Source organism: Anopheles nili, chromosome 2, assembly GCF_943737925.1.
Source record: "Anopheles nili chromosome 2, idAnoNiliSN_F5_01, whole genome shotgun sequence".
Lineage (NCBI taxonomy): Eukaryota > Metazoa > Arthropoda > Insecta > Diptera > Culicidae > Anopheles > Anopheles nili.
Window position 1 is genome coordinate 71,413,979 of NC_071291.1, and position 24,442 is coordinate 71,438,420.

Sequence of the window (24,442 nt, forward strand, 5' to 3'; positions counted from 1 at the left end):
TGCCACTACGCGCGGTACGGGATTATTGCCATGGAAACAACCTCACTCGCTTGCACCAGTAAGCCTCCCTTCTTTGGATGATTACTTTTTTCCCACTGCACGACCGAGCGTGTAATCAATTGTAAAACATTACCACCGGATGGACATTGGCGCCATTATCGCGCACTTATTGCTCACACCACGATACGCGGGCGTCAAGAATGCACCAAAAACACGAACCCGCACAGCGCCTAATCACTGGCGAAAGCACATTTACGCTATGGGTTTCAGCTTTTTTTCCTCACTCCTAGCACGCACTGAACAATAGCTGTAGCAAATTGCTACCCGCGCGTTTTGGGGATGTTGTTTTTCACGTCTTGCACCGCGGAAGGAACCAAACGTGTTCCACTTGGCTGTGTGTTTCACTTGTTTTTAAACTAATACCAGTGGCTGTAGGGATCGAAATTTGCACGAATCGAATTTCCACTTCATCGCAAAAAAAAACAGAACGTACCGAACCCACTGCCATGAGCGAACCATAACAAATTTTGACAGTTGTCTTTTTTGACAGGAAATTTCGGTGCCCCGTACACAGTTCGGAATAGCTCGAGGGCAGGCTGCTAACCCAGCTAACAGACTGATCTCAAAAGATCTCACTATTTTAACCCTGTGTGTGCTAGACTAGACAGGGGTTACTATGTTGAATATTCAATCAAAAAACATTATTAAGCTTCGTTAAATCAACATATTTTATGAATTACGAAATCTAATTGGGTTGCTGATTGTTATAATTAACAAATTATTTTATTAAGAACAATTCCATTTTTAGGAAACTGTATCAACGCTACAATCTATGGCAAGTTTGGTGAGATTACTATATCTAAAGTTCCTAAAAATCGTTATAAGGCACGTTAATATTATCGCAATTCATTACCTACGTTTGTTCAAATGGTTCTAATATTTTGGTGTAATGCTTTATCATGGCTCATGCTTTTTGCAAAAGGCTTTGCTCGTGTGCTATAGCTCACTGCGCCTGTTTTTCGATTCCAAATCATGCTCGCCTTGTCCGATTCCGGAGTCTGCCAGTAAAGCCGGTGCATTAGGCAGCTGCTCCTTATCGCCTTTCTTGGGTTCGCTCGTTTGTGCAGCATCGCGCGTATCGTTGTTAACTATACTTTGGCTGCTTTTGCTGATACCAATCGTGGGCAACGTTCCATCGATCCGCGCAGAATCTTCCGTATCCGAGATGTACCCATCGTCTCCGGTGTAGTGCGTGGGATATAGCAGCAACGGAGCGGCACTCCACGTGCGTAGCGTTCGGTTTTTAAAATAACCCGTCCAGCTATCGTTGGGATGATTGTCGAACATTATCGGCAGGTACTCATCCACTGGTAGTAACTTGCCAAGTGGTTCCTCTTGCAGTAGTTTTTTCGCTCCCTCCAAAGTTATGACGTATCCGAGGGTCCAATAGGAGTAACCTGCCTTTACCAGATACTCTGATCCTTCTATCCACTTTTCATCCTCTTCTTGCAGACGTTTACGACCGAAATAAATCAAATCCCATCCGCCTATTCGACGAGCGTCGGCAAGTACCCCATAAACCCGACGACGGAAGAACGGTTCGAAGCGGATGTCATCCTCCAACACCAGTACCTCCTCCAGATTCAAACTAACCATACGCTCCCAGATGTAGTAGTGGCTCAGAAAGCAACCAATTTCTCCCATCGTCATAGGACTGGAAAAGAAAGTAAAAATTAAGCTTCGGCTGGATCAGTTGTATTAACGGGGGCTCAATCCACTAACCGTTTGTGAAATGGATCAGCATAGCCGGGCAAAAAACGAATACCCATATCATGCACTTTCTTATCACTCAGTTGCTTCCCATCAACGGCCGGAAAATGCTCCACGTCCAGACCGAGCAGATCGAAATGTTTCAACATTTTGACCCTTCTTTCCGAACGCCTTTCCAGGTTAATCATATAGATGTGCGATAATGACAGCTTATCTCTAAAAATATTAAAAAATTTGAAATATTTTAAAATTCGCTAGAGAACACTGTAATTTTCAATTACTTTGGAACATTTGGAATGAATTTGAGCACATCTGGTTTCAAGTTCAAGTCTCCATACTCATTAACGACGTAACTAAGCACGTTGGTCAGCTGTTCGAGATCTTTTCCCGGTACGGTTTCTCCCGCTTCCAGCGGAACCATAATGTACCCGTATAGAAGGGCATTACAGATGTACATTGGAATGCCGGAGTAGTTCGCTGACATGGCGAAAATGATAATATCATCCACCGGCCCGTCGTACCGTCCAGCGGGCAAATTCTTACTTTCGAACGTAAGATGACGCGTGTTGGCAATGTTTAAATTAATCAGCACAGCACTGTGCACCATCGGAACTGGCCACTGACCGATCTGCTCGTATTCGAGAATTTTTTTGTAATCGTCTGTCCGCTGATAGTAGTAATCTGCCGTCATGCCACACCAAAAGTTGGAATACAAGCCATCCGACACAAGCATAGGTGCCACGATCGGAAGCTTCAAATCGATCAGCTTCCGAAGGGTGTTTGTGTTCGTCAAAAATGCGTCAGCATCAAGAAACTGTGAGAAATCGTAAGAAAGAAGCTTCAAATGGAAGTTCTGCTACGTCAGTCATACAACGATATGGTCACATACCAATATAAAGTCAGCCCACATATTCCTGGCAGCCTGGAGAGCTTCCTGCTTCAGGCGGATCACATCAGCGAACCGTTGTTCATTCCAATGTGTGCTCGTCTTCTCACTTTCCCGTTTGCCTGGCTCGCTACGGTACTTGAAATCTACACTGTGGTACTGCGACGTGGTTCTTTTGAGCCATGCCTTGGTAACGTCGATGCTGCGATCGTCGTTGTGATCAGATCGTATCCTGCGCAGGGGAGAAATTGGTTCATTAAAACTCTTATTGCAATTGCTTTTACCCACAGTGCTTCTGCTTACCACAGTGAAACACGATCCTTGGGGTAGTTCAAATCTTCTAAGTACGACAGGAAGTATGGCAGCGTGTGTTCTTTATTTCGCACTAGCACAGCCACCATCACGGTCGGAAGCTGCTCCGTCAGCTCTGCATGATCGCATTCGACGGGTGCCAACGAGAGCAACATTGCTGCAAACAACGCAACAACAATACGCCCGGGAACCGGAAGAACCGACCCACCGTACCGTGAGAACGAACACATTGGGGTGAAAAGCAATAACATTTAACAGGCAACACGAGCCTCTATACGACGCAATCACTGACTACTTTCTTGACTCATATCAGCTTCTTCCGTTCTACTGCAATCAAATAAGATGCGTTTTCCGTGCGGCGGCCACGCACACAAACTGCTGAGCAGCATACAAAAACGAACTTCAACAACACCATCCCCCAACAGATGCGGCAAATGTCAAAAAATGTTTTCTTCTGGCTGCGTAATTTTCTTCTGCTACAGGACGATGCTGTTTGTTTATGTTTTTGCAAAATTCTACAAAGATGCAGTGTGCTACATATCAAATAATACACAGCAGATTCATTTTTTATTATGTTTAAAAATCATAAATTATCTACACATACGCTTAACGACTAACAGCATCTTTTATGGATGCCAGTTTTTCTTTTAATGCCTAAGGATCAATTCCATTACTAGGAAATGAAGAAGTATTTTCAATTGATTGAGAAACAGTACACTGTTTGCTTACTTTAGCAATTCTTCAAAGTACTGAGTTACTTGTGAGAAGATATCTGATTGGTACCTGACCAAATTCCCATCGTAACTTCTACATTCAGCTCATGTACGAAGTAATTTCGGTAATCTACTAGCTTTTGGTACAACTGATACACTGATTAGTTATACATATAAATGATAAATACATTATCATGTAAGACAGATCCATAATTGAATGGTTACCCTATCGGCAAAGTATGTACTGATGCTGCTTATATTAAAACTGTGGCAAGCAAACTTTCTCAGCAAACAACTCCGATATGACGGTGATCCACAGGGCCAGGACGAACATGATATACGATATTCCGACCTGGTGGGAATGTGGCAAGTGGTACGGTTGTCCGCCGATCTCATCGACATGGAATCCGAGCGGAAATATCACCGCCGCCAGGCAGAATAATACCACTGAAAGGTGCATCATGAGAGTGTTATTGTTTTTGATAAAAATAGCTGGTTGTATCATGGTTTTTGCAGGGTACTTACTTGCTGTAAAACCAACCCACCGCGCGTAGGGTATAACGTTACGATCCCAGTTACTGGATGCTAGTAGAATGATCGTCGTAGTGATGCAAATGCAACCCACAAAGATGCATACCAACGCCATCAACCATTCTGGTTGCAGTTCAGGTGTGAAGCATACCTGTGGCCGGTTGTAAAGTGTCATGCAGGTCCACATCAATCCCAGTCTCGTTTCACCTGCAAATAACATAATTACTCTTATGGGAAGCTCGCACTTGAAAGATGTATTGCCGTAAAAAAATCGTACCTCCAACGCTGGTAACAATCCAGTCTGGCATTGCTAAACTCACAATCGCACAAACATCAGCTGCCATGAATAGCCCGGCGCTGATTGTAGTTAACTTATCCATGTTGCTCTTATTTCCGAATTACACGTTCAAAATTATGAAAACATTTTCTACTGTTACACTGCAGAAACCAGAGCTATGTTTGTAATGTTTATGTTTTGATCTCATTGACAGCAAATTCGGTGCTATTTTCAGCAAGCGAGACATTTGTAGGGCTCCGCTAAATAATCGCAAAATTACGCAAAAAAGTTTTCACAAATTGTTGTTATACATCTGTTTTTTTCGCAAAAATAAAGATTACGATCGATATTACCTGAAAAATAAGTTCAAATCACAATTTAGTGGCAATGTGTTTTTTCTTTCAACTTCATTCAGCATTGCTGGACCGTTGAAATGTCAACTGTGTCGGAATTTTCTTCCTCCTCTTGCACTTGCTCTTCAACGAAGATTTTAGTTTACATTTTGTTGTGCCTCTGTTGCAGATCTTTTTTGGGATTACATTTCGGGGCGCAACGGAACAATAATGGCCTATTGGTCAGGCCTAGCACCACTTTGTAGGGTTTAACTCTATGTTCAACGTACGGTTTCGTCAGGGTGTGAGCGGATTTTGGTTCCAGTTCGTGATATTCTTTATTTCCGTTCCTTAAACATGAGTGATTTAGACGATCCACTTACTGGGCAGCAGCCCCAACTGCAGCAGCAGCAGCAACAACAACCGCCAAATCAAACCACACCACGCAGTTCCCTTGGTTCGGGTGCCCTCTCGTACAGCAATTCCTCCATATCACCATCGACGAGTTCGAGCAGCTCGGGATCCGCCAAATCCGCCGTTAGCGAGTGCCTTGGAGCGTGGCTTAACTATCTGCAGATAATGAACAATCTCTGTGCCGCCGGGTACCGGCTGGCGCAAACCATTGCAGCACTCGAACCTTGGGCTTACTTCGACCAACCGGCGACCGGTGGCAGTAATCCGTCGGCATCGGGAAGCAATCTTTCCTCAGGTCCTTCGCCCCAACAACAGCATTCGCAGGGGCCACAAATACCGCAGCTACCCTTCGCCACCTCGCAGATCCCATCGCATATGGCCTTTCAGTTCATAACGGCCTGGGACGAACTGGCGCGTGCGTCCGTCATGGCGACGAGCACGGTTAAGTCGCACATCGTAAGCGTGCTGCAGGATTTCAAGACGCAACCGTTGGCCACCGTAGAGCAGGAGAGCGAACTTCTACATATCAAAGAGTACAACCAGCTGATTCTGCAGGACAACGCGCAAACTATGATCAACCTGCAGCACCAGTTCTGTGTGGCTTCTTGTGACGCGTTCGCACAATTAATGTGTTGCTATCAGTGCCAAACGCAGGTTGGCTTTCCGCACGATCCCGACTGTCCGATGGTGCAACACCCGATGTCTGCCGCGGCCACTATCGCTCGCACCGGTGCCGACCAACGATCACAGACACCGTCTCCGCACTTCGGCATGAAAATGCAAGAAAACGCACGGCTCTACGATCGCACCGGGTCGATTTCGACGCAAGGATCCTCGTCTGACCATGGTACGACTGCGTACGAGCAAACGCGAGGTCCTTCCCCGCACGACATCCGTGGACCGAGCCCTATTCAGGGCTACTTGGACAACATCCGTGGACCACTCCCCAACCCCGGTCATCTGTCCGGCATGAAAGCACCCTTCTACAGGGGCTCGCGTTCACCACTAAATTTTCCACTCTTCACACTAAACGGGCAACGGCGCTGGTCCGAAGCCGCTGCGGGTGAAGTAAATTCGGAAGCTGCCCTCGATCCCGAAAGTCAGATGCGCCGCTGGTCGATGCCCTGGGAGGCTAAAGCAGACAAATCGACGGTGCACTGGAACCAGACACGCTTGATGCCGATTTCAAAGCTGGCCGTGCCCGCTTCAGGTCCGGGTCCGACTCCGAAATCATCGCTTGGCGATCGCAGCCAAAGCACGACGCCCGACTCGACCTGGCACTCGTCGATTACGAGCCAGGACGGGCTTGTAGAAGCCATTCAGCTACTCTCCTGTCGACCAATACATCGGATGCAACCGATGATGATGATGGCACCACCAAATATCGGGCCGCCGTTTGTGGAGGAACCCTCCGGAATGGTGAGGTTTTAGTGCCCCAATGGCTTCTGAGCTATTTTTATGCTCATTTGTTTCTCATTTGAATTTCAACAGCAACCGGAGCCACACAACGCTTCCGGAAACCCGTCTGGTTTGTACGGCATCTGGACGCAACAAAATCCTCCGAGTGCCATCTTGCGTCAGTCGACGGCCACGATGCAGGACCGCATGGTGCCGCTGATGAATTATATTCGCGAGCAGGACTCATCTATTGACGAGAATCCACCTAATTAACGGCAACAACCGTAGCATGAACAACTAATCAGGAACGTGTTTCCCATTCAACCACATTACGGCTAGAGTAGCATTCATCGGGTGTACTATAGTTGTAGGCAAGTACCAAAGGGTCATAATTCATACCAAATTCTGAGACGATATTACGAATTTTATACAACCAAACGGGGGATATTTCAAACCAACAATCTCTTATCACGTAGTCAATGCAAATCGTAACCATGTTTAGCTAATATATTATAATCTTTACACACAAAGCTAGCGAGGTAGGAGACATTTCCGATGGAATTGCCTTGGCCACACTCTCACACACTATACATGTGCCACACTGTATAACGATATTTCAATGTTTAGACTAATCCCAAACTGTACTGAATTCCACTTTTACAAACCATGATTCAACATACATTTAGATGTTCAGAAGTTTAATCACCTTCATGATGGATTTAGAAGCAAGATTTTTTTTTCAATTTTCTCGTTGGCAGCTAAAAAAATATTAACTTATTCGTCCTTGAAATATGTTCCATTTAAATTTGAAGCATAAAATACTACGGAGAAGTTTTTACATGGAAGGTTTATTGTTGTTTTTTTTTTCGATAGGCAAATTTATGTGTACTAATCGGTAGTAGCTAACTTAATAAACCTGGCTGTCTTTGAACTCGACATTGACGCTTCCGCTGCTTTCGATGTATAAAACCGAAAGAAAGTATCATAGTTCATCAAATTCATCCACTGAATTCAAAAAATATAATTCGCAAAAAATTCACAGAACAATTCTCCTGCAATCAATTCAATGGTATCTTAACGTGCACAACCGACACGGGCCTAAAATTGACTACGAAGGTACGGGAAGGGTGGAAAACTCTTCCTTTAGTTTATCGTACAATTCCTTATAGTCTGGGTGCTCGCGGATCAACATCGCTACCGTGCCTCGCTTCACCCCCATCGCTGCCCCGAGATCCTTGCGGCTGGGTGCGTAGCAGTAGGGAATATTTTTCTCCTCACACACTGCCGGCAGGTGGCACATGATTTCAATCGGCGTCACATCGCCCGCGAAGACAACAAGTCTAAGGGAAGTACACAAGTAGCGGTTATTGGAAAAAGCCAGCATTGCGAACGGTTCCACCGAAGAATGCTTACCCCGTTTCTCCTTTACGTAGGCGTATCTGAACGTCCTTCAGACCGTTGCGGAGGAAAGTTTTCTGCTTAGATGCTAGAATATTACCAAAACCAATTACCATCGCAATGCAACAAAAACCCAGCATATTAGTTCATTTACTAACCTTTTTCGATGAGTTTATGAATCTTTTTGGTCAATTTCTTCGATGCCATTGGCTGGGCGATAGCACTAGCGTTTTTCAACTTATCATCGTATGTGTCCTCTTCTTTGACGGCGACGGAAACATCGGCATCTTCACTGGGTTGATCCTTTTCAGCCTTAATTTTACCCATGGTAGGTAATGCGCACTGTGATTTACACTAAAAAACGGATTTCGACCGGTAAATGTGGCGAGAACGATGCCTGCACGTGTTGATCGCGGTACTTTTTATACTTTTTGACGTACAATAAATACACAAGCTTCATTTGACAACATAACCTTGATTGCTCGTTATGTTGGCAGCATTGTTCACGTTAGCGGTTTGAAATAAATTGTACTAGAGTCTTAAAAAGAAGAAAAGCGGAAATTAATTTACTCACTTACTTGATTTAAGATAAACTATTTTTTTATTAAGGAGCTACTTCTTCAGTTCATTAATAAATCTTTGGGCTTTAAAAGTGATTTCAAATTAGGCCGATTCCCGTCCCGTGATAGAAATGACATCTACTGTCAGTTTCTTCTCTCGTTCGCTCGCACAGCCTAGTCGTCGGGAACTTGTTTTCGTGAAAAAACAAACAAAAAGCAGCATATTCGCAAAAAGATCGAACCTGCACTTTGGTGGTACGCAGCGAAGAAAGAAAATGCATAAAGTTATTACTACCAAATACAGGAAAAACTTCCTAACCTCTAGTGCATGTGCGTGAAAGAGAATTGCTAGAAAAGACAGTGCTAGTAAGACGCGTACTATTTCCTAGTGATTGGTGCAGATTACGGTGCAAGATTGCGATGACGATGAACGCGGAAACTGTATCTGATGCGTAGCGAACATATCGCGAACCATACATAACAGCCATTCCTATCGGCTCAGAAATCTAGGGGACCCGTGACGTACGCGATTCTTATCGCCGTAGATCGTAGACAGACATTCCGTTGGAACAGAGTTTTTACAACGATACATAACACCCACCTGCAATCGCAATACATCCGGGAGTGAAGTGAAAGTTCCGGTTGGTGGAAAATGTAGTCCCATAAGCTGGAACGCCGTCTCATCGGAAATCTACAAATTGGTGTATTTGCTCGGTCACTCTCGGCCATAGTAAAACGAGAAGAAGCACGTAAACCAACACGGTTTCACCGTCCAGCCGCTCCGGAAGCGAAATTTCCCCCAATGAATTCCCGTTCGTGGCAAACACGTATCCCACACGCACTGTTAAATGGTGGCCGCGAGTAGTAGCAAAAAATCGACTGTTGTTGTTTACTAGCTGGCCGAATTCGACTCCGAACCGCCAAACAGGGCGGTTTCGCGAGAAGATGAGAATACGCCTCGACAAGCGAACCCCAGCACCCTCGTTCGCATTGTCCTTGCTGTTTCTGCTGCTGACCGTCAGTGCCAATGTGTCGCCTGGTACTAATAATAGCTCCACCTCCCACCAGAATCAACCGGGCGTAAATAGCCCTTCGAACCCAATCGAAGATGTCGCGGGTGATGCGTTAAGATATAATGGGTCTTTGGAACGCGCGAACGGATCTTCGCGGGCATCCACGGCCAAACCATGCTGTGATAGTAATAGCACCGACCACGGACCATCGACGACGAGCCGAGGGTACCGGGTGGTGGTCGATTTTTCCACCAACATCGTCCAAAATGAGTACATAGTACTGTTCAATGGCTACTATAAACCGAGAGAGCGGGAAGCCTTCATACAATCCGCCTTGAACGGTTCGAAGGTGAGAAAACGGAGCAGACAGCGAGAAGCATACTTAGAGTATGCTTATCAAAGTGCATTGTTAGATAACGACCGTTAACTTTTAGATAAAAGCAACCGTCTCATGTCCCTTGCAACGGAATTCACATTATCGTTTGCTTTTATTTTTTTCGTAGGTACAAAAATGGCGCATATTGCCACGGAACAATCCGGCCCAGGATTTTCCGAGCGATTTCGACGTCCTGACACTCGAAGAAGCGATCGAATTCGCGGACGATGGCCTATCGCTGCTGCGCTCGCATCCATCCATCAAAAGCATATCTCCACAGCGGATTGTTCACCGGACGCTAAAGTACGTCCCAGTGCGGCAAAACGATACCAACGATGACCTGCCCGTTGATAAAGATACCGATGAGGAGATGATGGAAGAAGAACAGCCGGAGGCTGAATCCGAGCTCGATTGGGACGATCCCGAAACAAACGATTTCGTTGAGTTTATCCAACGGCGCCGTTTAACCACGGAAGAGGGTTTCCCGGCATCATCAGGCGATTCAGCGCCTTCTCCGCCACCGCCACCACCACATCCGCAATCTCCTAATCGGCACTCCAACCGGAGATTGCTTCGCGCGATTCCGCGACAGATTACTGCCCTCCTTAAAGCGGATGTCCTGTGGGGCATGGGCATCACGGGAAGCGGCGTAAAAGTGGCCGTGTTCGACACCGGACTGGCCAAATCACACCCTCACTTTAAGCGCATCAAAGAGCGCACTAATTGGACGAACGAAAAGACGCTCGATGACGGAGTCAGTCACGGGACATTCGTGGCCGGGATCATTGCGTCGTCGAAGGAGTGCCTCGGATTCGCACCGGACGCCGAGCTGCACATCTTCCGCGTGTTCACCAATAACCAGGTGTCTTACACGTCCTGGTTCCTGGACGCGTTTAACTACGCGATTTTGAAGAAAATCAACGTGCTGAACCTAAGCATCGGTGGGCCGGACTTCCTTGATCAGCCGTTCGTGGACAAGGTGCTGGAGTTGTCGGCGAACCGCGTCATCATGGTATCGGCGATCGGGAACGATGGACCGTTGTACGGTACGCTCAACAACCCGGGTGACCAGATGGACGTAATCGGTGTTGGTGGCATGGATTACGCGGATAACATTGCCAAGTTTAGCTCACGTGGTATGACCACGTGGGAGCTGCCGGGCGGGTATGGCCGTCTCAAACCCGACGTCGTCACATACGGCAGCCAGGTGAAGGGAAGCAACTTGAACGGGGGTTGTAAGTCACTCTCGGGGACCTCTGTTGCCTCACCGATGGTGGCCGGAGCGGTTACGCTGATTGCGAGTGGAATACTCGACCGACCGGACATCGATTTGAACCCGGCTTCGATGAAGCAAGCCCTGATCGAAGGCGCACAGCGGCTTCCGGACAACAACATGTTTGAGCAAGGCCACGGAAAGCTGAACATCCTGCGTAGCATGAAGGCGCTGGCAGCGTACCGACCACGTGTGACGCTTTCACCGGCGTATCTCGACTTCACCGAGGATTACATGTGGCCGTACACGACGCAAAGTCTGTACTACAGCGCTATGCCGGTCATAGCGAACGTTACCATCCTGAACGGGATGGGTGTGATTGGGCGAGTCATCAACCGACCAACCTGGCATCCGTACAGCAACGAACACGGTGAACTGCTGAACGTATCCATCAGCTACTCGGAACAGTTGTGGCCCTGGTCCGGTTGGATGGCGATTCACATCAGCGTGAACGAGGCAGGTCGCGCGTTTGAAGGTATCGCACAGGGTCACATTACCCTCACGGTACAAAGCCCAGCCGGTGGTGGTGGAAACGAGCGTGAACCTCGCAACGGAACGGTCAGCTTCGCTATCAAGGTGCGCATCATCCCGCAGCCACCACGTCAAAAACGTATCCTGTGGGATCAGTATCACAGTCTGAGGTATCCGCCGGGATATCTTCCGAGGGATAATCTTAAGATCAAGTCTGACCCGCTTGATTGGCGGGCGGATCACGTGCACACGAACTTCCGCGACATGTACACGCACCTGCGGAACGCGGGTTACTACGTGGAAGTGCTCGGTGCGCCGTACACGTGCTTCAACGCGTCTCACTACGGCACACTACTTATCGTCGATCCGGAGGAGGAATTCTTCCCGGCGGAAATCACCAAACTGAGGGATGACGTGCTTGAGCGATCGCTAGGTGTGATCGTGTTCGCTGACTGGTACAACACGTCCGTCATGAGGAGGATTAAGTTTTACGACGAAAACACCCGCCAATGGTGGATGCCGGACACGGGAGGTGCTAATGTGCCGGCTCTCAATGAGCTGTTGCGTGGCTTCGGCATCGGACTGGGAGATCGTGTCGCGGATGGGTACTTCGATATGCGGGACCACCGGATGTATTACGCTTCCGGGGCTAACATTGTGCGGTGGCCAACGGGAGAAGGTACGATTCTGGTCGAGCGGGATCTGTTGGATGAGGGACTGGCCATCACGCAACCGGATGAGCCGCGATCGAAGGTCCGTACACGAACCGCCATTCTCGGGATGCTGCAAACGGATCGGCGGATGTACGCGAAGTTACAACCGGCCACACCAAACCCGGATGGTGCCGCTGGTGGTCTTGTGATGGCATCCCTAGACGAACCACCCAACGAGGCGGCCGAGGAGAGAGAAGAAGAAGAGGACACCGTTGACGGGCGGATCAATCGGGATGCGATCCTTAACAAGCGCATCCTGCTCAGTGCGGGTGGAAACGTTGACGAAGACGACGAAGTTCCGAACGAGGGTGGTGAGTTTAATCGTGACGTAGATCCGGCCGGAAATCGGGTAGATGCTGGAGAGGACGCATTGCCGGAAGACGATCGGGAAGCGGATGATTTAGGGCAGCTGCTTCGGGAAAGGACGAAAGGTGGTCGAGTGCAAAATCACACCACTACCGCCCGTTCGAAGGAACCACCCAGTGGAAGGATCGCGCTGTACGGTGATTCGAATTGCCTGGATTCGACGCATTTGGAGAAACCGTGCTTTTGGTTGTTGGATTCACTGCTCGAGTACACGATGACGGCGCATGTCACGAGTTTGCTGCGTGAGCTTAATGTTAGCCGGAAAACGGATCAAATTGAAGGTAAGCGGATCTTTTTGCCATCTTGTCACTGCTTACGCTCAATGTCGTTGCTTCTCTCCGTAGATCTCGTGAAGATGCCCCAGCGAATGCCGAACAATAATCTGCACCTTTACTCGAAGGTACTCGTCCCACACACGACGACGGGTGAGAAGCGGCCACTACCGGTGTGCCAACGGTTACACTGGGAGCATCCGATCACGCTTAATATGTCCACGTTGGGAACCGGAATCGATCCGAACGAACGGTTGCTCATCCAACAGCAGCAACAACAGCAACTTCCAGTGGTTCAGCAACGCCAACTGAAGCAAGGACCTCCCCAACCGATGTTGCCCCTGATCGGTAACGATCTTGTCTACAGCAGCCGAGGACGTAGGTTGGAAAGTCAAAAAGGTATAGCTCTTCTGGACGCGTTTCACTTTGAATGGTCGATTAATTAAACTGATTTTCCGCAGGTGGTAACGCTCCGCTTGGTGCCAACGACGAACTAGACGTGCCTGGGTGGCGCAACAAAAAAACGGACAAAATCCCACCCAACGCACCACCGAACGGGTTCAATGGACCCTCGGGAGCACCACCGACGGCTGGCACTCCGATGGCAGTTGGCGTTAAAATCATCCCGTTGGTGGGCGCAAGCGAGGAACCCGATTACTACACGGTCGGGCGAGGGGATGGCCATGCGCACGGAACGAGTCCGGTGGCCAGCGGTACCCTACAAAGACTTCTCGATTCTAAGGGCGTCCTGGCGTTGGGCCTTTTCGTCCTGCTTGCGCTGCTTAACTGGGTGCGCAAATCGAAAGGCCTCACGATCAAGCGGCGACTCCATTATGTCCTTAAGAAAGTTGGCTTCTAACGGAACGGGGCGTCGTTATTGTTTTGTTTCATCCTTACGGCTATACCAAAACACAGTGCGCGCTGGTGTCCTGACACCCGGCGGACAAAAGACTCCCCAAAGGGAAGCAAACAAAAACCTAGGATAAGGAAATCTTGTGTAAGCTAGCTGTTTAGTTAGGCCGTGCTTTTTCACCCACCTCAGCTATGCGATAGGCGACTCATCCCACGCTCATTTTTATCCCACAACGATCCTTGCTCCTAGAGAGCGCTGTTTTTGCGTATTTTGCGCAAGTGATGCTTCATTTACGGTAATTTAGAAAAAAGAGTCCGTTCTCGGCGGGGAGTTTTGTATGTTATAACAGGGAAGTGTTAGGCAGAATAAGGGATTTAATAATGCGTAAGAATAGCATATAACACGAAGAGGTCCTACCGTGTACAGTGTGAATGAAAGATCACAAATCATAATGTCCTTTCGCCCATGCATTAGGAAGCTGCGGCAGGCTGGGCAGGAGTACACGAAATAAAACGAAAAAATATTTTTGTATTTTTTTGATAAAGAAAATGGCATCCGTTTAGCAAAGGTGTGTGGTTTTGTGTTATTGAAAGAAATTGGTTACTAAGCTGGGTTACTTTATTCCCGGTCAATAAATTTTGAAAATAATCTAACAAGATTCCAACTGGATTGCTTACTTTTACCCATTATTCTACTGCCGTTGAGATCGAATTATCCCATTTCCTTTCCCCGTAGAGCAAAAATGATAAGATTGTTTATGTTTTATATATACATCACTTTGATTTATTCCAGCATTTTAGCAATTGTTCCAATATAATATAAGGTTATCTGGCGCATAAAATGAGTTCGAGAAAATAGCTTATTTTCTATATCTTATTAACTAATAGTGTTTTTAGTTCGTAGTGCTCGGGTGACTTCCTTGCACCTTCCGGTATACCATCCATCGCTCGATCCTTGTTTGTCCTGAATCCGCAACAACAGCTGCCTGTACCGGAACAATCCGCGCACAACATCAGCTGACGGAAGTGTCTCAAAAGCCGAGCGACGAAATTTCGTGAGTTCACGGGTGATACTGTTGTAGTGCTGCATCCCTCTGCCAGCATCCTCTCCGCAGCGGATTTGTGGTGGGGGGAGTTGTGTTGTTTACTTGGAGCTAGTGTACTTCGTCACGGCCTTGGTGCCTTCCGAGACGGCGTGCTTGGCCAACTCGCCCGGCAGCAGCAATCGCACCGCGGTCTGGATCTCGCGGGACGTGATGGTGGACCGCTTGTTGTAATGGGCCAACCGGGATGCTTCGGCCGCAATCCGCTCAAAGATGTCGTTCACAAAGCTGTTCATAATACTCATCGCCTTCGATGAGATGCCGGTGTCCGGATGGACCTGCTTGAGCACTTTGTAAATGTAAATGGCGTAGCTCTCCTTGCGGGTCTTCTTCTTCTTCTTCTTGTCGGACTTGGAGATGTTTTTCTGGGCTTTTCCCGACTTCTTGGCCGCTTTTCCACTCATTTTCGGTGCCATCTTTTCACTTGATACGATTAAGCAGAGTAACTAGTACAACTTGGTTTTCACTTCACTACGCACAGTCTTACTGCTTTGAGGTAACTTTTTCGAATGAGTCAAAATTTCGATTTTTTGCTTATATATGGATCCGAGGCCTCAATCGCACACAAAACAACTGCCAACAGAAGCCACGCCCACTGAGTGCGAAACGACACACGCCGCGTCATAAAACGAAAAATCGGAAATTTTTCATATGTCAAAACGTTCTTAGCCATTGCACGAGAAGCACGTACCGTGTGTCGATTAACATTCGTGAATAACGTTTAATTTTCACCAAAACCGCGAATATCATCATGTCCGGACGTGGCAAGGGAGGAAAAGTTAAGGGAAAGGCAAAGTCCCGTTCGAACCGCGCCGGATTGCAGTTTCCGGTTGGCCGTATCCATCGTCTGCTTCGCAAGGGTAACTATGCCGAGCGCGTCGGTGCCGGAGCACCGGTGTATCTGGCCGCCGTCATGGAGTACCTGGCCGCTGAAGTGCTAGAGTTGGCCGGAAATGCCGCTCGCGATAACAAGAAGACGCGTATCATCCCTCGCCATCTGCAGCTGGCCATCCGTAACGACGAGGAGTTGAACAAGCTGCTCTCGGGTGTGACCATCGCCCAAGGTGGTGTCTTGCCCAACATCCAGGCCGTGCTGCTGCCGAAAAAGACGGAAAAGAAGGCTTAAGCAAAGAGAAAGCGTAGATGTTGTGAGCCCGTGGACGGCGTCTCGTTTATGCAAACGTTGGAACATGCCCAGACCTTCGACACCGGATTACGAAAAAAACAAACGCCCTTGTCAGGGCGACGGAATGATTTCTTTAAAAGAATTACGCATTCGCTATGTTGTTACGCATTACTTTTCTCTTAGGGTTTTAAGGGGGGCGAGGGGATAATTTGTGATATAATCAACTATATACAGCTATGGATTCGTCATGTATGAATATATTTTTAATATTAGCATGTTCATTAGACAAAAATGGGACAGAAACGAAAGGGATGACTAGAAAGCGAACGAGACAATCCAAAGAGATGACGAACAGATGATTGGCAAGCGATGAGACACAAACAGAATGCATCATCGTGTTTACAATGTCGGGTGCAGGAGTGGGTTACTCGTGCTGTTTTGGAAATGTCAAAACATGCTGCAGAAATAACAGTGTAATGTGTAACGGACAGACGTATGAAAATGTTTGATTTTTTTAATAATTAAGGACATGTAACACAATGGTGTTTATTACTTTTTTACCTAAAAACCGCATTGACAAAAAAATACTATAGCGCACGTGCACGTGGGTGCAATGGCAGCCAAAACGATCCTTTTTTTAAATGCATCTAAAACACGATTCGTTATGGTGTTAGAAAGCAATCACAGAAATTCGGGTTAGTTTGTCCGTAAAGATAGATATTTAACCTAAGATTGGTATATCAAATCAATCAATAAAACGTTCCTTAACGTCTGGTATCCTAAGCTCCAATTTTCCAACCACAATTTCTGCCTTAACTGAATGCCAAGCAAGCCATGCCCAATGGACACGTGGTCAACATGTCAAAGCTTCTAATAAATGTAAAATAAAAATATTGCAGTGAATCATTCTCTCACCCATCTAATTTATTATGGGAACATCAAGCAAATTTGCAAAAAAAAATAACTTTTAAGAATGCATTTGCTATGCTGCATAGACAATTAGCACATTCACTTTTGAAAGACGTCAACGCTATTACAATACCGTTGTGAAAAATGCAATGCATAAGTCATGATCCTTTTTACGGAACTGTACTTTATTTCAACACGCTGTCCTTGAATGTTCGGTTTAAAGATGGGATGGGGTACGACGCCTCCCTGACCACTTAACATTGTTTAAGTTAGGGGAAAATAAATTTACCCGTTTGAACCCCCTACCCCTTTGATGGGAGTTCGATTAGATAGGTAGCCCTTCAAAAGAGACCTAAAACCTGCACATTCGTTGTAAATATTGCACTATTTTTTTGCCTACATGATTTAACAAAACAAAACTGCATATAGTATGCATTTTGGTTCTAGAAAGAACGATAAGATTATACCTTGAAATGTTGTATTAGTTCCTTGTAGGCCTGTTCGAGATCATTCGTAGATGGTTATAGCCCAACTTCTCGTTTCACATCTCTTTCTGGCCCTTACGGGTAAGGGTTTAGCCCTTGCATGACCAACTGCACGTAGCGCTTAGTTTTAGGGTGGTTCTTTTGCTTCATCAAGAGAGGGTAGGGCGTCAGTGATCCAGAAACTTCTGGCAACATTTGCGAGGAAGGGACAGCTGTTGCCTTGGCAACCGAAGCAGGCCACTAAAGCGAGAAAGGACGTGGGATGCGAATGTCCTTTCTCGATTGGCGCATCTGTACCCTAGAGCCTGTAATCTGTTGCCCGTATCCTGCTCAAGGACGACCCTTCATTCCCACAGCATAAAACCATCTATCAGGGTTAGACCAGCTATCAGTTTGATTTTGTCTACGGAATTGTGAAGTTTTTGATTGATTCCGGTAAGATCAAGCAGTAAGGATGGCCCGTACTAAGCAAACCGCCCGTAAGTCGACCGGAGGAAAGGCTCCACGAAAGCAGCTGGCCACGAAGGCTGCACGTAAGAGTGCACCCTCGACCGGAGGCGTGAAGAAGCCTCACCGTTACCGTCCAGGAACGGTGGCCCTGCGAGAAATCCGTCGTTACCAAAAGTCGACGGAGTTGCTGATCCGCAAGCTGCCCTTCCAGCGGTTGGTGCGTGAGATTGCGCAGGATTTCAAGACTGATCTGCGCTTCCAAAGTGCCGCAGTGGCAGCCCTGCAGGAAGCTAGCGAGGCGTACTTGGTAGGCTTGTTCGAGGATACGAACTTGTGCGCCATCCATGCCAAGCGCGTCACCATCATGCCCAAGGACATTCAGCTGGCCCGCCGCATCCGAGGAGAGCGTGCCTAAGCTCCAACAAAAAAAAAAACCGAGCTCGAGTCGAAAACATCCCACGCATTACGAAACGAAAAACAAACGGTCCTTTTCAGGACTACAAATAAATGTTCTTAAAATGAATTATTTATGCGTTTTGAGTTTTTGTAATTCTTCATTCAAAAGGGAGTGGGAGGTAGTGGCGATTTAATTCATTTGAACAAACCTGATTATTCGGTCGATTTGTTTGTATTCGCGTCTGTTTGATGAAGTTTCGACGAGTTTTGAAAAAAAGGACGCCACAAGCCTGAAAAACCCGCGCCAATTCCGTCAGCGGAGTATAAACAAGGAGCTTGTGGGATTTTCTTGCTAGACTAGGATAGATCTATAAGATTTTCTTTGGATGCAGTTATTCGATAGTCATTTCAGACTAATAGAATTGTATAAGGGTTTGTTTTTAGATAAATTTTAGTAGGTGACAGTCATTTAATAAATTACGATCCTTGAAAAAAAACGAAACAATTGAAGTGAACAGTGAATCATTTTCTCACTGCATCGTTCTGAAATTCATTGCAGTTGTAAGTCAGAAAGCATCAATTTCGTTGATATCAGGAAGGCGTTAAATAAAATAAAATAAAATAAAATAGAATATAATAATAATGTTTTGTTGAGCAGGATAATTAGATTTTGTTATCCTTAACAAATATGATCGCCATAAAACAAATACCAACGCATGTTTGAACCATTTGCAGAATCAGGGGAAAGCAACCTTTAGCTTGATTTTATATTTTTTTTTAACGTACTAAATGTTTAATAATCCATAAAACCCCTTTGAACACTGCTTCACTGTTTAAATTGGTGATTAAATGATCTACCAAAACGTCATTTAATGGTAAACAAGTGTCTATAAGAAAACTCGCAAAATATTCTGTATCCTTGAATAAAGATACAAATGACACACTGGACGAGTACATGACTTTTCCTACGCATGCATCAAAAAATAAATTTCTTACTTACACTAACACTCTGACACAAGCATGTCCGACGTAAATCTATAAAAACAGGCGTTTTGGCTCATTTTTTTTTAATTGCTCAGTGAACCTCGAAGTGATCACATCGCTCGCGTTGCTCTCAGTGAAGTTATCGTTATACAACCATCTAAGAAATGGCCCGTACCAAGCAAACTGCCCGTAAGTCGACCGGAGGAAAGGCCCCTCGCAAGCAGCTGGCCACGAAGGCTGCTCGTAAGAGTGCACCATCCACCGGAGGCGTGAAGAAGCCTCACCGTTACCGTCCAGGAACGGTGGCCCTGCGAGAAATCCGTCGTTACCAAAAGTCGACGGAGTTGCTGATCCGCAAGCTGCCCTTCCAGCGGTTGGTGCGTGAGATTGCGCAGGATTTCAAGACTGATCTGCGCTTCCAAAGTGCCGCAGTGGCAGCCCTGCAGGAAGCTAGCGAGGCGTACTTGGTAGGCTTGTTCGAGGACACGAACTTGTGCGCCATCCACGCCAAGCGCGTCACCATCATGCCCAAGGATATTCAGCTGGCCCGCCGCATCCGAGGAGAGCGTGCCTAAGATTCTCCCGCCCGACTTGACTACGTATCGAGTGCGATTCTTCAAAAAACAAACGGTCCTTTTCAGGACCACTCATTGTTATTACAAAAAGAATTGCTGATGCGTCATCATAATGCTGCTAATCGCGCGCCAATTCATGAAATTTCATGTTAGTCATAGTTGGCGTCGGTTTTGTCCTCTCTCTTTCTCTTCTTGATTGCCCCTCATGAGCTTGCAATGCAGGCGTTAGAATACGAAAATGAGCTACTCTTCTGCCGTAGCAAGTACGCAGCCATAAATTTTGACATGTTCAGCACATGTGACGAAACGTCACTAGTGTTACGCCGCAACTGCATTTGCTTAGCGGCGTAATCGTTTTGTTGTGCGTGTTCAGGGACTACCGCAGCACTAGCATAGTAAAATGTGTGCTCCGGCCGCCTCGAAACGGTTAGTACTTTCTTTGTATCGTGATTTGCTGCGCTACGGGACGCAGCTGCAATATACGGATCAAGAATATTTCCTAAGTCGAATTAGGCGCGAATTTCGTCAGGGGGCGTCCCTGACCGATCCGAAAGAAATAGACATTTGTTTCAAGGTATGTGGCCAACCTTAAGATTTAGTTAAATACTGTCCACGCTTAATTTATTGATATTCTTCTAGAGAGGACTAGCGTTACTGAATCGCGCCCGCGTGGTGTAGATTTGCCGTCAAAATGGCTTCCCTGTTGCGACGCTATGTCCTTCGAGACATGCCCTATTCCGGTTGGCGTGCCCTCTCGAAAATGATCGACGACAGCCGGGTACCGGTGTTGCAGGAGGCTGATCTGGAGGAATCATTCGTCCGGGGAAGCGGCCCGGGAGGACAATCGGTGGCCAAAACCAACAACAAGGTCGTGCTGACGCACAAACCAACAGGTATTGTAGTTCAGTGTCACACCTCTCGGTCGTTATTCGAGAACAGGCGGGAGGCCAGAAAGCTTCTTGTCAGCAAGCTGGACCAGCTGTACAATGGTGACCAATCGGTGGACGCCCAACAGCAGCGAATCGATGCCAAAAAACAGTCAGAAACGGCTCGGCGGAAACAGAAGTTGCAGGCAAAGAAAAAAGCCTGGAAAGAGCGGGAATTTGGAGGGAACGAGTCTGACAATGCTAGCTAAACACACATTGACGTAGTGTATATTAAATTAGTTTATTTGATTTATAGTACCTAATTCTAGTTATTACTACTTTTACCATGAGCTAAAATTACCGAAACCGTCGCTTCCGACGACCGTTTTACGTTTTTTCGCTTTCGAGGGTTCTGCCGCATTGCTAGGGCCCGGTTTTTCATTAACATCCGGCAGGATCTTGGTCACGTTTGTATCTAGATACTTTCCCACGCCCGCGCGAAAAACCTTCAGCGGTTGGGTGGATTTTTTACCAACATTTTTGTTGCGCTTCTCTTCCGCTTCACGCTGGATACGTTCCAGTTCTTCGGCCCGCTCTTTGGCGAGCTGCTCGTCCACTTCCTGGAATGGATCGACGAATACTTGCGCTCGCTGGATGAAAATGTTCTCGATCGGACGATCACGATTGTCCACTTCCACGCGTTCCATCTCCGTAAGGATTTCGAGCCCTCCGACCAGCTTTCCAAAGATAGTGTGCTTTCCGTCCAGATGCTTGCAGGAACGATACGTGATGAAGCTATTTTGGAAGGACACAAAGGGTATCATAAACGTAAGGGCTTACTAGAAATGTATAAGAGAACGGCTCCAAGGTTCCCGTAAAATCAAACGGCTTGGAAGTCTCGTATAGCTTGGGATTGCGGATTATTACGCCAATGGGACTAGCACTTACAATTGCGATCCATTTGTGTTTGGACCCGAGTTGGCCATCGACAGGATGCCTCGGCCAGAATGTGAAAGATTGGGCTTGATTTCGTCGGCAAACTTTTTGCCCCAAGCCGACGTTCCGCCGTTACCGACACCGGTTGGATCGCCACCCTGGATCATGAAGTTGCGGATCGACCGATGAAATAGACATCCATTGTAGTATCCACTATGGCAGTGCTTGAGGAAATTTTCGCACGTCTTCGGAACCTGCTCGCAGTACAGTTCCAGGTTGAGCGCTCCGTAGTTTGTCAGCAGTCGCACGTAGCCCTTCTTTTTCACCCGCTCATACCGCACGATGTCGTCGTCGATGATGGCCGCCTCGTGGTTCGAAACCGGCACCATCGCGGTGGAGGTAAACGACGCGGCCACCGCGCCAGTTGAGTAATGGGCCGCATTGAACTTATCCGCCACTTGGCGCTCCTCTTTTTGCTCCTCTGGTGCCTTGTAGTCCTTTTCGAGTTGGGTCAAAATTTCCTTCGTCTCGACCGAAATCGTTTTGAGGCGTCCCTGTGGGTCTTTCCGTTCTGCAAGCTCTTCCTCTGTCGGTACACGAAGCCTCTGTTTAATGTGATGGAAGCTGGAAATGTTAAATTTATCCAAACTTCCCGGATCCTGGATGGTGATGAGATCTTTCCTCAGGAAAGGTGTATCGTCCAGCAGATCCTTCCAGTTTTTAGCCTTTACGTTAAGCTGCTCGATGGCTTCCCACGAGAACACGTTGCCCGTCTTTCCGTTGGCCACAATGTGGGAGTTTTTCGTGAAGGGTTTAAACAACGTGGGACAGTGGTATAAGCCTTCGTGGTTTTTGGTAAAGTTCAGCTTGAGTAACGACTTGCCATCCAGCGGGGCGCCCGTTACCGGGTTCACCTTGAATTTCTTCAAAAACTCCACGATTGCAGACAATTCAAACACATTGCCATCCTTATCGCAGTACGGATGTTCGAAAGGAACCATCGATAGGCAACAGTGATCGAATGGCAATCTTTTGAACTTTATCTGTTCATTTTCCACCGAGTCCGGTTTGTGACCTCCGTAGAATTCAGACCACTCGGTGTACGTGAGGTACCTAGAACGAATGAATAGTACATTGTATAACTTGCTACCAAGGATCGGTTAAACTATTTATTTTACATTTTATCCTTCTGATGTTGTTTTTTACCCATTTTGATGCGATTGTGGTGAAGTTATTGGACAAAAATATAACTGCGACTGTTTTGTTTATAATATGTTCTTCCTTTTCTATTGTCAACAGTGGCTTACCAACCATCTGTTTCTGAGCAACCCAAAAGTAGCTCAATTTGGATTTGGCTGCGTTCTGCATGAAACATATTTTTGATTACGGTTAATTTTTTTAATTTTCTTTATTTTCAAATCTATCTAGAATCGAGCAAAACCATATCATAGTTTAATAATAAACAAAAGCCACATTGTTTTAAGATAATAGAAATAGCAACAATCTTGGTATATTTTGTATGCTCAAACTAATTACTTTTGCAGCATAATTTGCCAATTGCAGGTGGTCCATTCGTTCGAGCAAATTTGTTGTGCCATACAGGCCGCTTGAAAAACACTCGACACGAATTGTTGGGCAAAGATAACTCCTAAAACTCAAATCTCCTAGTTCTTCTTTACGACCGCTTGACTGTCGTTGTTTTCCATGTAGTCATAGCCCAGCTTGGCCATTAGAAGTCCCGAGGACAAGCCCAGTGCGGTGGCAAGGCCCTGATTACGGGGAACGGCCGATCGGATGACGGCCCACACCAACACCGATCCGAAACTGAACAGCACGGATCCGCAGATGCTATACGCGGCACGCTTGTTCGTTGGCACAGCTTTGAGATGCGGCCTGCTGTACATAAACAGCGTCGTTCCGAGCACCGTATGAAGCAACAGGAAGTTGGTTACATCTCGCTTTGGCAAAAGTCTGTTTTGAGGCAAGTGGAAGTAAAACAGTGAGAATAGGGGCTTGGACAGGAATAGTGAGGTTATTTATGGTAACAAACTTACTTGATCGCAATCGACGGATTCATTACGTTGACGGACAGCGCTGCATAGCTGAGCATACCTTTCAGTGGAAAGTAGTAGTAAAGGATGTTTTCTTTGGTCAATGGTCGCAGGCGCAGCGTATTGGCAATCGGCAAAGTGGTGTCAGTCATCTCGACGTTCTATTACAGATACGCGATTTCTTTATAGACTATTTACGGCTTTTCCAGCACAGGTTTTTGCTCAGAAGAAACACTAGGTCTGCGGTTGTGTAATGATTATAGCAGAGGTAAACAAAATTGGGCTAGCTGTCAGTTTTTACTTATGCCAGGGGTAGGCTGGTTGCATTGGTTATGCCTAAATATTTAGCTGAATATTATCTGCTTGCTCTTATTTGTTTGTTAGATATTTGAATAAATGAAAAGAAAAATATATCTGAATATTTATCTTAGTTAAGTATTTATAAACAAGACTTTGCTTGATGATGAAAATAATTATTATTTTAATGCAAAACTTTTTGTTCCACCTGCAATTTTGCTGCGATATTTTGACGGCTCTTGTGTCTTTCGACATATCACATTAGCGTAAGTGTCACTGCGGGCAGCCGGCATAAACAAAAGTTAGAGACACACAAAATCAGCAACGTGCTGAGTTT

At 46.6% G+C, this 24,442-nt stretch overlaps 13 protein-coding genes across 14 annotated transcripts; 7 read left to right on the forward strand and 6 right to left on the reverse strand.

The window, feature by feature from the left end:
- Positions 1 to 784: 784 nt before the first annotated feature.
- LOC128729913 (glycosyltransferase 25 family member) lies at positions 785 to 3,123 on the reverse strand. Its single transcript, XM_053823101.1, has 5 exons — positions 2,960 to 3,123; positions 2,660 to 2,888; positions 2,052 to 2,584; positions 1,783 to 1,986; positions 785 to 1,714 (listed from the first exon to the last, which is right to left on the reverse strand). The coding sequence occupies exons 1-5, from the start codon at positions 3,121 to 3,123 to the stop codon at positions 997 to 999; spliced, it is 1,848 nt and encodes a 615-aa protein (XP_053679076.1). The 3' UTR covers positions 785 to 996.
- A 393-nt stretch (positions 3,124 to 3,516) lies between these two features.
- On the reverse strand, positions 3,517 to 4,606 carry LOC128731870 (uncharacterized protein C16orf52 homolog A). Its single transcript, XM_053825022.1, has 3 exons — positions 4,490 to 4,606; positions 4,207 to 4,419; positions 3,517 to 4,128 (listed from the first exon to the last, which is right to left on the reverse strand). Exons 1-3 carry the CDS (start codon positions 4,590 to 4,592, stop codon positions 3,941 to 3,943), a joined length of 504 nt encoding a protein of 167 aa, XP_053680997.1. The 5' UTR covers positions 4,593 to 4,606; the 3' UTR covers positions 3,517 to 3,940.
- Positions 4,607 to 5,178: 572 nt separating this feature from the next.
- On the forward strand, positions 5,179 to 6,906 carry LOC128720756 (uncharacterized). The gene is made up of 2 exons (XM_053814451.1): positions 5,179 to 6,654; positions 6,727 to 6,906. The coding sequence occupies exons 1-2, from the start codon at positions 5,179 to 5,181 to the stop codon at positions 6,904 to 6,906; spliced, it is 1,656 nt and encodes a 551-aa protein (XP_053670426.1).
- Positions 6,907 to 7,481: 575 nt separating this feature from the next.
- Positions 7,482 to 8,431, reverse strand: LOC128731546 (H/ACA ribonucleoprotein complex subunit 2-like protein). The gene is made up of 3 exons (XM_053824671.1): positions 8,190 to 8,431; positions 8,047 to 8,119; positions 7,482 to 7,973 (listed from the first exon to the last, which is right to left on the reverse strand). Exons 1-3 carry the CDS (start codon positions 8,356 to 8,358, stop codon positions 7,742 to 7,744), a joined length of 474 nt encoding a protein of 157 aa, XP_053680646.1. The 5' UTR covers positions 8,359 to 8,431; the 3' UTR covers positions 7,482 to 7,741.
- Positions 8,432 to 8,515: 84 nt separating this feature from the next.
- Positions 8,516 to 18,415, forward strand: LOC128731573 (histone H3.3A-like). Of its 2 annotated transcripts, XM_053824704.1 has the most exons (2): positions 8,516 to 8,532; positions 18,004 to 18,415. In XM_053824704.1, exons 1-2 carry the CDS (start codon positions 8,519 to 8,521, stop codon positions 18,413 to 18,415), a joined length of 426 nt encoding a protein of 141 aa, XP_053680679.1. In that variant the 5' UTR covers positions 8,516 to 8,518. The 2 variants fall into 2 exon arrangements, with proteins under 2 accessions (XP_053680679.1, XP_053680678.1); XM_053824703.1 differs by lacking the exon at positions 8,516 to 8,532 and having other exon boundaries at positions 17,953 to 18,415.
- LOC128720921 (membrane-bound transcription factor site-1 protease) lies at positions 9,537 to 14,481 on the forward strand. Its single transcript, XM_053814622.1, has 4 exons — positions 9,537 to 9,953; positions 10,108 to 13,084; positions 13,148 to 13,474; positions 13,537 to 14,481. The coding sequence occupies exons 1-4, from the start codon at positions 9,537 to 9,539 to the stop codon at positions 13,932 to 13,934; spliced, it is 4,119 nt and encodes a 1,372-aa protein (XP_053670597.1). The 3' UTR covers positions 13,935 to 14,481.
- On the reverse strand, positions 14,695 to 15,521 carry LOC128731574 (histone H2B-like). Its single transcript, XM_053824705.1, has one exon. It carries the CDS (start codon positions 15,444 to 15,446, stop codon positions 15,072 to 15,074), a length of 375 nt encoding a protein of 124 aa, XP_053680680.1. The 5' UTR covers positions 15,447 to 15,521; the 3' UTR covers positions 14,695 to 15,071.
- LOC128731575 (histone H2A) lies at positions 15,782 to 16,156 on the forward strand. The gene has a single exon (XM_053824706.1). The coding sequence runs from the start codon at positions 15,782 to 15,784 to the stop codon at positions 16,154 to 16,156; it is 375 nt and encodes a 124-aa protein (XP_053680681.1).
- Positions 18,416 to 19,544: 1,129 nt separating the features above from the next.
- On the forward strand, positions 19,545 to 19,955 carry LOC128729929 (histone H3.3A-like). Its single transcript, XM_053823102.1, has one exon. The coding sequence runs from the start codon at positions 19,545 to 19,547 to the stop codon at positions 19,953 to 19,955; it is 411 nt and encodes a 136-aa protein (XP_053679077.1).
- A 400-nt stretch (positions 19,956 to 20,355) lies between these two features.
- On the forward strand, positions 20,356 to 20,678 carry LOC128731797 (MIEF1 upstream open reading frame protein). Its single transcript, XM_053824938.1, has 2 exons — positions 20,356 to 20,529; positions 20,595 to 20,678. Exons 1-2 carry the CDS (start codon positions 20,356 to 20,358, stop codon positions 20,631 to 20,633), a joined length of 213 nt encoding a protein of 70 aa, XP_053680913.1. The 3' UTR covers positions 20,634 to 20,678.
- Positions 20,410 to 21,090, forward strand: LOC128729945 (mitochondrial translation release factor in rescue). The gene is made up of 2 exons (XM_053823104.1): positions 20,410 to 20,529; positions 20,595 to 21,090. Exon 2 carries the CDS (start codon positions 20,647 to 20,649, stop codon positions 21,088 to 21,090), a length of 444 nt encoding a protein of 147 aa, XP_053679079.1. The 5' UTR covers positions 20,410 to 20,529; positions 20,595 to 20,646.
- Positions 21,091 to 21,162: 72 nt separating this feature from the next.
- Positions 21,163 to 22,967, reverse strand: LOC128731704 (RING-type E3 ubiquitin-protein ligase PPIL2). Its single transcript, XM_053824836.1, has 3 exons — positions 22,936 to 22,967; positions 21,770 to 22,870; positions 21,163 to 21,616 (listed from the first exon to the last, which is right to left on the reverse strand). Exons 1-3 carry the CDS (start codon positions 22,965 to 22,967, stop codon positions 21,163 to 21,165), a joined length of 1,587 nt encoding a protein of 528 aa, XP_053680811.1.
- A 203-nt stretch (positions 22,968 to 23,170) lies between these two features.
- On the reverse strand, positions 23,171 to 24,058 carry LOC128731420 (uncharacterized). Its single transcript, XM_053824540.1, has 2 exons — positions 23,812 to 24,058; positions 23,171 to 23,728 (listed from the first exon to the last, which is right to left on the reverse strand). Exons 1-2 carry the CDS (start codon positions 23,958 to 23,960, stop codon positions 23,422 to 23,424), a joined length of 456 nt encoding a protein of 151 aa, XP_053680515.1. The 5' UTR covers positions 23,961 to 24,058; the 3' UTR covers positions 23,171 to 23,421.
- Between the last annotated feature and the right edge of the window lie 384 nt (positions 24,059 to 24,442).

Coding starts and splice junctions, on each gene's coding strand:
- LOC128731870 (XM_053825022.1), bottom strand. CDS start 4,592: ATGGATAAGTTAACTACAATCAGCGCCGGGCTATTCATGGCAGCTGAT. Junction 4,420..4,489: donor GATTGTTACCAGCGTTGGAG/GTACGATTTTTT, acceptor TGTTATTTGCAG/GTGAAACGAGACTGGGATTG. Junction 4,129..4,206: donor GTGGGTTGGTTTTACAGCAA/GTAAGTACCCTG, acceptor TGCACCTTTCAG/TGGTATTATTCTGCCTGGCG.
- LOC128729945 (XM_053823104.1), top strand. CDS start 20,647: ATGGCTTCCCTGTTGCGACGCTATGTCCTTCGAGACATGCCCTATTCC.
- LOC128731575 (XM_053824706.1), top strand. CDS start 15,782: ATGTCCGGACGTGGCAAGGGAGGAAAAGTTAAGGGAAAGGCAAAGTCC.
- LOC128720756 (XM_053814451.1), top strand. CDS start 5,179: ATGAGTGATTTAGACGATCCACTTACTGGGCAGCAGCCCCAACTGCAG. Junction 6,655..6,726: donor TGGAGGAACCCTCCGGAATG/GTGAGGTTTTAG, acceptor GAATTTCAACAG/CAACCGGAGCCACACAACGC.
- LOC128731797 (XM_053824938.1), top strand. CDS start 20,356: ATGTGTGCTCCGGCCGCCTCGAAACGGTTAGTACTTTCTTTGTATCGT. Junction 20,530..20,594: donor AAATAGACATTTGTTTCAAG/GTATGTGGCCAA, acceptor ATATTCTTCTAG/AGAGGACTAGCGTTACTGAA.
- LOC128729929 (XM_053823102.1), top strand. CDS start 19,545: ATGGCCCGTACCAAGCAAACTGCCCGTAAGTCGACCGGAGGAAAGGCC.
- LOC128731546 (XM_053824671.1), bottom strand. CDS start 8,358: ATGGGTAAAATTAAGGCTGAAAAGGATCAACCCAGTGAAGATGCCGAT. Junction 8,120..8,189: donor TCATAAACTCATCGAAAAAG/GTTAGTAAATGA, acceptor GTAATATTCTAG/CATCTAAGCAGAAAACTTTC. Junction 7,974..8,046: donor CTACGTAAAGGAGAAACGGG/GTAAGCATTCTT, acceptor TACTTCCCTTAG/ACTTGTTGTCTTCGCGGGCG.
- LOC128720921 (XM_053814622.1), top strand. CDS start 9,537: ATGAGAATACGCCTCGACAAGCGAACCCCAGCACCCTCGTTCGCATTG. Junction 13,085..13,147: donor GAAAACGGATCAAATTGAAG/GTAAGCGGATCT, acceptor TTCTCTCCGTAG/ATCTCGTGAAGATGCCCCAG. Junction 13,475..13,536: donor TAGGTTGGAAAGTCAAAAAG/GTATAGCTCTTC, acceptor GATTTTCCGCAG/GTGGTAACGCTCCGCTTGGT.
- LOC128729913 (XM_053823101.1), bottom strand. CDS start 3,123: ATGTTGCTCTCGTTGGCACCCGTCGAATGCGATCATGCAGAGCTGACG. Junction 2,585..2,659: donor TGTGGGCTGACTTTATATTG/GTATGTGACCAT, acceptor GATTTCTCACAG/TTTCTTGATGCTGACGCATT. Junction 1,715..1,782: donor GCTGATCCATTTCACAAACG/GTTAGTGGATTG, acceptor TTTCTTTTCCAG/TCCTATGACGATGGGAGAAA.
- LOC128731574 (XM_053824705.1), bottom strand. CDS start 15,446: ATGGCACCGAAAATGAGTGGAAAAGCGGCCAAGAAGTCGGGAAAAGCC.
- LOC128731704 (XM_053824836.1), bottom strand. CDS start 22,967: ATGGGTAAAAAACAACATCAGAAGGATAAAAT. Junction 22,871..22,935: donor CAACATCAGAAGGATAAAAT/GTAAAATAAATA, acceptor CATTCGTTCTAG/GTACCTCACGTACACCGAGT. Junction 21,617..21,769: donor AACACAAATGGATCGCAATT/GTAAGTGCTAGT, acceptor CTTCCAAAATAG/CTTCATCACGTATCGTTCCT.
- LOC128731420 (XM_053824540.1), bottom strand. CDS start 23,960: ATGACTGACACCACTTTGCCGATTGCCAATACGCTGCGCCTGCGACCA. Junction 23,729..23,811: donor AATCCGTCGATTGCGATCAA/GTAAGTTTGTTA, acceptor GCCTCAAAACAG/ACTTTTGCCAAAGCGAGATG.